A 9,548-nucleotide genomic window follows, 5' to 3' on the forward strand; every position below is an offset into this window, starting at 1 on the left:
TGCATCGAGTAGCCCCCCCCCATCTTCGCCCACCCCTCCCATCGGGAGATCGGTGAGATTATTTCACTTTGCGGTAACAAATACGTTTGTTAAAGAGCCTCTGACTAATGTTGTTCCGTCACTAGCCGGATCCACTGGAGGATTGACGCAAGTATTGATAAGGATCTGAGCCGCGCTGGCTGCTGCATTGTGACCTTCAGTTTGCTGCTATCACTGCGGCTCTACCAGCATGGGACGTGCCCCAATTCTGCATGTCAATGAAGTAAGTTATCCGATCCTGGCGGTGTTTGGTATCCCAGGTAAGCCCTTAAGAGACAATCTTCTTGCTTTGTTCCAATGCGTCAGTTCTCTGATAGCTTTTGTCTCCTTCGCTTAACAACAAACATATAGTGCAATTAATACCGCAAAAATATCCGAAACCCCATTACCGGATCATCACCATGCATCAAGAAAAGTACAGGAAACAGAATGGAAAATATTTGCACCGATGTCCAAAGCTTAGGGAACGGGAGTGGCTTTAAGGAAGATTGGAAAAATTAAGAATGAATGATGGTGAGTGTGAAATGAAATTTCCAGAGCATGGACGTTTGGAATAATTCAATTGGCGATCATCTGAAGATGCCGTAATTGAAGAGGAATGGTGCTCTCGCGTCTGTGGGGCATGAGGAGGCGATGGAGGTAGCAACAGCGAAGGTTAAAGAAGGAGTTGCAATGGGAGCGAGAACATGATATTGGAATCGAGCACGTAGGAAAGCGTTGCCCGGATAGTGTGGTGATCAACAAAGACCGAAGGACAGAAGTGATGGTGGTGCCAGCTGAGGGATGGAGAAGGAACCGCGATCTGAGCCGAGATGGCTATAGGACGTGCAAATAAAGTTCATTTATCTCCTTCTGTATACCCCTACTCCAGGCAAATTACCCACTGATAACAAGCCTTCACCCTGTCTCAGCCGGCACAATCAACCTTTGTCTTTTTCAGTTGTTGTCTGTCCCAGTAGATGCATCTTCTATCTCTCTTATGTCAACGCTCTCTGCATCACAAAACAACTTAGAATTCCGATAATTTCCAGTTCTAATGAAACTTCAATTACCTGAAATATTAACACCCTCCCAATATTTCGTAAATGATGACAGAATTGACATGTATTTCCAACATTAACTGTTCAGATTTCCTATTTCCCTGTTCTGTAGCGTTTTCCTTTTCTTTTCGTTTCGATTCATTGCCTACTCAAAAGGTTGTTCGTACGCGAAATAATAGTTGAATCAATGTGATGAAATGCGCCGCAAATTCTCTAAATTTGATAAATACAATGTATTCGGAAACACAGACAACCAGGCGGCATCTGTGGAAGGAGAAAGAGAGTCAACTTTTCAGGTTTGAGACCATTCATCAAATCTCTGATGTTCATCATCAGTCTTCCTGAAGATTCTTGATCTTAAAACGTGAAGTTTTTATGCGGATGCTGCCTGGCCTGCTGAGATTTTCCAGAATGTTCTGTATTTAATTTTGTGGTGAAAAGAAAACGTCCTAATCTTTCGGGTTGTTGACCTTGAATCAGAGGTTCACGAACATTTTCCAATTATGAACTTTTGATAAATCTCTCGCAATGAAGCCCGCTCTGTGAACACATTGCGTCCGCCAGTGTGAGGGAGGCATTGAAAGCCAAGTTACAATGAACCCTTTAAACTTCATTTTCAAATTTATTCGTGGAAGTAACTCTTGTGGATCGTCCCCATTGAGGCCGTCACTCTCAATGGAATGTCTAAAACTAACTCTAAGATTTCCTGGATTGTTACTTCTGATTCAATATTAATTGTGCTGTGCTGTTTGCATCCTTCAGCGAACGTGCTGACGGCGGCGATCCTGTACCGGGGAAAGTGCGGTCTCTCCAAAGGAATAACGCGTTATATGATGGCGATGGCGATCTCCGACCTGCTCGTGATCATCTTTCACGTGATACTCCAAAGAATCTACATTTACTATTCCCCTAAATCCTTTCTGTCCCGCAGCAGTGTGTGCCCTTCTAATATTTACATGCGGATCGTCACCTTAGACTATTCGGTCTGGTTAACCGTGTCCTTCACCTTTGACCGTTTTGTCAGCATTTGTTGTCAGAAGCTGAGAATCAAATATTGCACGGAGAGGACGGCCGCCGTGGTTATTTTGTCCTTATGCGCGTTGAGCTTCCTAAAGTACATCCCCTTTCATGCTATGTACGAACCAGTCTTCAACATAGATAACGTGAACTGGGGTTGTCGGCCCAAATCCGCCTACTTCACCTACATCTGGTGGGTCGTTTTCTCCTGGATGTGCAGCCTCTCTCTCTCCTTCCTCCCATTCCTTCTCATTCTCGTCTTGAACGGGCTGACGGTCAGGAACATCGTAGCGGCCAGCAGGGTCCGCCGGCACCTGAAGGGAGAGGATGGCAAGGACAGTGAGATGGAGAATCGGCGCAAGTCCATCGTCTTACTCTTCACCGTGTCCGGCACTTACATACTGCTGTGGACAAGGGCAACTGTGGCTTTCATCTGTACTCGAGTGACAGTCAATTTCGTGGGCGTAGATCTCACAAGCCCCCCTTACATCGCTAATGAGGTGGGGTTCTTACTCATGCTCCTCAGCTCCTGCGCCAACACGTGCATCTATGGAATGACCCAGAGCAGGTTCAGACAGGAGGTGAAGGACGCGCTTCAATGTGCCACTCCGTTTATTAGTAAACCCATGAAACTGGCGCAGCAAAGGGGATAGAACTGGAGGACGAATATGCCGTTTCCGTTCCCAGAATTCATTCACAGGTTCACGCTCTCCTGAACTCGTGGTTCTAGCTGACTTCACGCATTGAACAGGAATCTACGTGGAATCAGATTTTAAATGGTTCTACAGATTATTCTTAATTGCGGCCTTCTACCTTCTTCCCATATTGCGTTTAAAAACAATTAAGTTTGATTTCGTTGATGTTTTCTTATATTTCCTAAAAAGTAAAGATAAATATCCCGTGCATCATGCTTTCCTCAAACCCATCTGTTCTACCAATTTAGCGGTCAATGAACAAGTATGCCAAGACCCCTCGCAGCATCCCACCATTCATCCGCTATCCTTTATTCATTCTTATCCGTTCTGAGTGTGCGCTGTACTGAAATGAAAACATTGCATTGAGTCGTCTGCATTGAAATGGATACATTTTCAATAAAGCATGTAGTTGGATTAAAATCGCTGAAACTGAAACCATTCCCTGTTTCTTTCGAGTTGCGTCCCGTGTGTCACTATTATTTATGATGACTGAGTGGGTGCTTGACATCCTGGGGTGTTAAAGGGGTTCAGGAAACGAGTGCACTGATTCTGTCGCTTTCGCGTTGAGGATCCTGATCAGTTTTATTTTGACAAATGCTTCTATATGCAATATTAAATCATCCCTTCTGCTTTATGTCTTCCAGTCAGTGCTATATTTGTTTGCAGATCACACACACACACACACACACACACACACACACACACACACACACACACACACACACACACACACACACACACAAAGATACACATACAAAGATGAACACACACACACACACACTCAATGAGCAGTTTAGTGGATTTTTCTGCAGCACAGTCATTTAAACGTTGCCCACTGTTCAATTAAAATGTCGCCTGCTCTTTATGCTCGCTACACCTGATGTCGTTTGCTCTGGGGAGTGCATGGCGGACATGATGGACCGGATTTCCCTATTTTGTTATGTGACCGTTGAATGATTCAAATGATTATTTCTTTTTTTCTGCCTTGTAATGAACTAGGTCCCTTCTCACGGCTGCTTCAAACATCATTACCTTTTGACCTGTGTGTCCAGGTGCTCCTCACACCTACTCGCTCTTTTTGGCCTGCATGATTTCCCAGAAACCAGTGCAGTGATATTGACTTCCTCGTTGGCATGAGACATGCTGATCAAGAAAGTTCTCCTGAACAGATTTCAGACACTCCCCCCTCATTACCTATTATTTTTCTGCTGTCACTGTCCATTTTTGTGGAATTAAATTTCTCCCATCATATTAACTGCGAATTCGCTGCAACTGTGCACCGCAAGATCCTTCCAACTGATTGCAGTCCAAGAAAGTAGTCCCTGCCATGAATCATGAACGCATTCTCTTATGTCTAAACAGATCGATTCTGTCCCTCACCACCTCAGGACATCTACTCCCTGTAGCACTGCACTATTCCCCATATAAACACTGCTACCTCACCTCCAACCCTGCCCTACTTTTTCTGAACACATTGGACACAGGAATGTTTTGAAAGCTGTTGTTGCTGTTTACAGGCAAGTCTCAGCTGTTGCCACAATATGGTAATGCCATGTGATTATTTGTGCTCGCAGTTCATCAGCCTTTTTGATGAAACTTCTTGTATTTCCGTACTCCACTCCGACTCTATATCAGACCTTCCTTTACTCGGCCTTATTTAGGTTCCGCAAGCTATTGGTGCTGATTGCCTTTACTAGTGTTTAACCCCCTGCTAATTCAGTTTAGCCCTCCATCCTCAGCATGTGAACCTTCCTCCGAGCACACCGGAGTCATCTTGCATGAGGAAGTACCAATCCCAATTTTCCTAATCCCTCAGTAATCTGAAACAATTCATTCGGCACTCTCTCTCCAGCCACAGATCCACCTGTGCTATCCCCTTATTCTACACACGCCGGTGAAAAGTACTGGGAGTAAACCAGTGTTTTTTTTTACTTCTTCATCCGGATGAGCTAATCATTAGGCTATAGGTTTGGCTCTAACTGTCCTCCCCGAGGGAATCCACTCCCGCAATCAAAGTGAAGATATTTGGAGAGTAAGATCCCCCGAGGGTTCTTATCTCCTTAAATAATGGTGGGCGGCCAGGATTGGTGCTCGGACATTTGCACTTTGTTAAATGAATTATGGATGTCCGCTTAAATGTAAGATCACCTGTTATACCTAAAGTGGTGTTGTTGATAGAGAGAAGAGTTGCCTTCGACTTTGAAGAATGAGTAGTTCGGGCAGAGTAATGGCAGCTGGAAGTTAATCCTGAAGTATGTGTGATGATGCAATTTGAGAGGACTAATACGGCTGTCAGACACAGTACTAAATTCACAACGAATGGTAGAATCTTAGGAAGCTCAGATGCACAGAGGGGACGTGGTATACATGCGCATGGATGAATTGGCAGCACAAGCTGTGAAGGTAGACAGGACAGTTGCTTTCATTAACGGGGGCAGAGATGATGCGGACAAGGAGCATATGTTCCAATAATAAGAAACGTGAGTTGGACCACAGATAGACCCCTCATTACCTCTTATGTTAATGCTGTCACTGTACATTTTTGTGGAACTAAATTCTCCCATTGTATTAACTGTGAATCTCTTCAGATTCGATGCAAAGGTGTACCGCAAGATCCTTCCCACTAATTGCAGTCTAAGAGAGTTGTCCCTGCTATGAATCACGCACGTATTGACTTCTGTCTAAACAGATCGATTCTGACCCTCACCACCTCAGGATATCTACTCCCCGTAGTGCTGAAATATTCCCCACATCAACATTGCTACTCAGCTCCTACACTGCCCTACATTTTCTGAACACATTTTAAACAAGAATGTTTCGAATACAGTCTTTTCCTCTTTTCAGGCAGGTCTCAGTTGTTTCCACAATATGGTAGTGCCATGTAATTAATTGCACTCGCAGCTCCTCAGCCTTGTTGATGACACTTCTTGTATTTCCCTACTCCACTCTGACTATCTCAGAACTTCTGATACTCTCCCTTATTCTGGTTCTGCAAGCTATTGGCGCTGTTTGTGTTTCCGAGTGATCAACACCCTACTAATTCAGTTTAACCCTCCTTCCTAAGCATTTGAACCTTCCTCCGAGGTCACTGGAGTCATCTAGATAAAGCAGCTCTGAAGGTAGACGACATAGTTGCTTTCATTAACGGTGGCATAGAAGATGAGGACAAGGAGAATATGGTGCAATAATATGAAACGCGAGTTGGACACAGATGGATTTCTGTGTGCAGTTCTGGTCGCCGCACCGTCGAACAAGTAATTTCAACAGAGGCATTGGATATTCACCAAGGTATTACCTGGGATGGATTGTATCACCAGTAAGGAGAGTTGGATAGGTTGTCGTTGTTTTCCTTGGAGAGGAGAAGTCTCAGTGAACCTGCAAGAAATATAGAAAATTAGGAAGGGTTAAGATCAGAAGTGGCAGAGGTCAGGGTCGTTTATGACCATACAGCATAATTTTAAGGTGAAAGGTTGGCGATTTAAGGTATATTTGAGTATCTTTCTTCATTGAGAGTGTGATTTGAGTCCGGATCGCCTTGGCTGAAGGAGTGGTAATACCATATAGGATGACAACCTTTCCGAGGTATTTAGCTAAGCACCTGAAAGGAATCTTTAAGGAATAAAGAGGGTATTATCTGGCATTGTCAGATAAGGTAACAGAAAATTGTAAGAGATTCTATCGGTATATTAAGAGCTGAAGGATCAGTTGAGGAAATATGTGGTCCTGTACGTGTGAAACCACAGGAATTGGTCGAGGTATTAAATGGATAATTTATTTCTGTGTTTACCGCAGATACAGTCATGGATCCAAGGAATTAATGGAAAGGAATTGTGACGTAATAGAACATATCCACAGTACAATCAGAGATGCTGGCGGTCGTAAGCCATGTTAAGGTGAATGAATGCCCGGCACCTCATCAGGTGTATCCCAGAACATTGTGGGAAGCTAGGGAAGGAATTACAGGAGGTCTGTCAGGAATATTTGCATCATTTTAACCACGCGTGAGATACCGGACGACAGAAAGGTGGTCGTCGCTATGTCTTTACCAAGGGCTTCAAGGACAAACCAGGGATCTACATTCCGTTGAACCTAAAATCAATGGTGGGAAAATTATTGGAGGGGTTTGTGAGAAACAGGATCGAGCAGCATTTGGGAAGGCAAGAATTGATTGGGAATAGTTAGAATGGCTTTGTGCGAGGGAAGTTGTGTCTTATCGATGGAATCTGGTCCCTCTTTGATATTCTGTCAGTCAAAATGAAAATGAATGATCTGTTCCAGACATCATCTCTGTGCCAGATCACCCTGGCCCTCAATATCCCGATTTCTGAATGCTTCCCTGGGAAACGTACAGTGACTATCTGCCCGACCTATCCCTCTCAGAATTTGACATGTTTCTTTCAGTTCTCCCTTCAGCAATGGACCATAGAAAACCATCTCTGTCCCCTCCTTGAAGCTAATACATGCTAATCCAGGAAACATCCCGGTGAACGACTTCTGCACTCTGTCCAAAGCCTCCACATCTTTGCTCTAATGACATGTACTGTCCTTAGCTCCTCTTATGTGCCAGTTTCCCACTGCTCTCAATTGCGCGACATTTCAAAATGTGGGCACCTCTACTTAAATAAGACCGACGATATGGTCACCTATTACCCCTCTGCCTCCATATTGGATAGATCCAATTTTGTCGATGAAGCATTTAGCCTCTCGGATGGACTGCTGTTGCTCAAGGTGCAAAACCCGGTGCAAGATTTCTTTTGCTGAGGATTCCTCCTCCAGCTGCAGCTGTCCAGTACATGGGGAACATCCCGGAGTTCCCTTGTGGGACAGCCGCCGAATTGCATTGTTCTGGCGGATGTGTCCATCCCTCTATTTATTTAGTTGACTCAATTAACAGTTAAAATTTAATTACAACAAATAACATCTAATTTACGTAATATTTTAATCAAGCTGAATATAAAAAAATACATTTATCCTGACTTGTTGTTTTAAGCGTCTCCTTGGTTAAACTGACAGGGATTATTCTCACATTGCAAGAATTGTTAATGTGGAAGGTCCATGGTGTCACAATAGTTACTGAAGTTGGAAATGGAAGTGCAATATTCTCCCGTTCCATCCCACCACCACCTCATCTACGATAGAATTTTGTTAATGAAGGCCGTGCAAATGATGCAATATTCATGGAATGGAGTAGGGCCTCACGTTGGAGAATAGTTCAAAAGTTGAAAACCCCTGGAAACCTGGGCCACGTTGCAGATTGGATCCGAAATTGATTCGTCGAGAGGAGGGGGAGGATGATGGCTGAGGGTTGTTTTTACGACTGGATTCCTGTGTCGAGATCCTTACAGCAGCGATCGCCGTTGAGACTTGCTCTTTGTATATCTATGAAGAAAGTGAATATAAATGCAGGGCGCATATGGGTGAGCGCATATGAGTATGTTGACAAATGACACTAACGCGTGGTATTGGCATTGTTGTTGAGCTTGTGCGAAGAAAGATATTGATGAGCTGGTAAGAAGTTCAGAACCAAGGGATATGAAATTTAGTCCTGATGTATGTGAGGTGGAAGGACTAACAAGGTTAAGATATGGATATAGATGAGCGGACCATCACTGAATGCGGGCAGTGGAACAGACGGTAAGTCCCAATAAGTGCTGTAGCTGCGCAGATGCAGTCTCGAGTGGAGATCTGTTGGTTATTCCCCGAGTAATCCTTGGAGAGTAATATGAGATCGGATGTTCAGTGCCGATATTTTTGGAGATGTTCACTGGCTTCCTGCTGGTGACGGCTTTCTCTCAAACTCTGAAGATAGGTGGTGTACAGACAGAGGTACAGTGAGTCCTTGAGGAGGGTCAGTGAGACTACAGAAGCCTTAGGTTCAGCTGTCAGTCAACCACCTTAGCAGAGTTCAGACTGACTTCATAATGCACGTAGGCATCATGGAGTTACTGACCGGCATCCAGCGTATGGACCAATGATCTGCGAACATGGGTTCGAATCCCTCCTGGCAGCTCGGGGATTTCAACAAATTACTCTTGCAGAAACAGCGAGGGTTGGTAAAGTGGATCACTGACAACCAACTTATTCCCACAGCCTATACTATCACTCCCAAATCCCAATTCATCCATTTCTCTCTCTCTCTCCCTCGCTCTGTCTCAGAGGTATAGAAGTCACATTTGCAGACTACAGGGGAGCTTTGTGGTTAATCCCGAGTGTTCTTTGCAATGTTGTGCGAAATTTGTTCAGTACTGAGACTTCTGCAGATGCTCATTGGCTTCCGAATGTTCATATTTTTGTATTAATGATAATAGAAAGATTAACTTTAGCTGCAATACTCCACAAAAATATTTGTTTAATGAAGTGAAACCTGGACCATTTGTCTGCCTGCGGAACCCCGCCTTGTGGCTCTTGTCACGAGGATGTTGATAGTAAACTGTGGAGGGCAGTCCGTGGACTCTGGATATCTCCCAGCTGTGGACTGATTGGGAGTCTGATGGACAATTATAAGGATAGATCAACCACCTGAAGCATTAGCTCTGTATCTCTCTCATTCTTAGTAGGTACCATAAGACCTTTTGCGTATTTATTGCATGTTCTGGTTTTATTTCATATTTCCAACATTTGCAGACTTTTTAGTTTGTTTTTCAATGGCAATCTGTAGGTAAGGGATTGCAACCAATCAGGCATTTGATAGTTTCTCGTCGCGCATTGGCTGCTGACCATGGGCACTGGGTGTGACAGTTGGGCATTAGATAGCTCC

At 44.1% G+C, this 9,548-nt stretch overlaps 1 protein-coding gene across 1 annotated transcript; it reads left to right on the top strand.

The window, feature by feature from the left end:
- The first annotated feature begins 229 nt into the window (after window positions 1–229).
- On the top strand, window positions 230–2,749 carry LOC127585972 (probable G-protein coupled receptor 139). Its single transcript, XM_052043730.1, has 2 exons — window positions 230–299; window positions 1,842–2,749. The coding sequence occupies exons 1-2, from the start codon at window positions 230–232 to the stop codon at window positions 2,747–2,749; spliced, it is 978 nt and encodes a 325-aa protein (XP_051899690.1).
- The last annotated feature ends 6,799 nt before the right edge of the window (window positions 2,750–9,548 follow it).

This window comes from Pristis pectinata, chromosome 34 (genome assembly GCF_009764475.1).
Source record: "Pristis pectinata isolate sPriPec2 chromosome 34, sPriPec2.1.pri, whole genome shotgun sequence".
Classification (NCBI taxonomy): Eukaryota; Metazoa; Chordata; class Chondrichthyes; order Rhinopristiformes; family Pristidae; genus Pristis; species Pristis pectinata.

Bases quoted from the DNA above. Each gene is read 5' to 3' on its own strand.
- LOC127585972 (XM_052043730.1), top strand. From the start codon at position 230: ATGGGACGTGCCCCAATTCTGCATGTCAATGAAGTAAGTTATCCGATC. The intron at 300-1,841 runs GTAAGCCCTTAA...TGCATCCTTCAG, and splicing joins GGCGGTGTTTGGTATCCCAG to CGAACGTGCTGACGGCGGCG.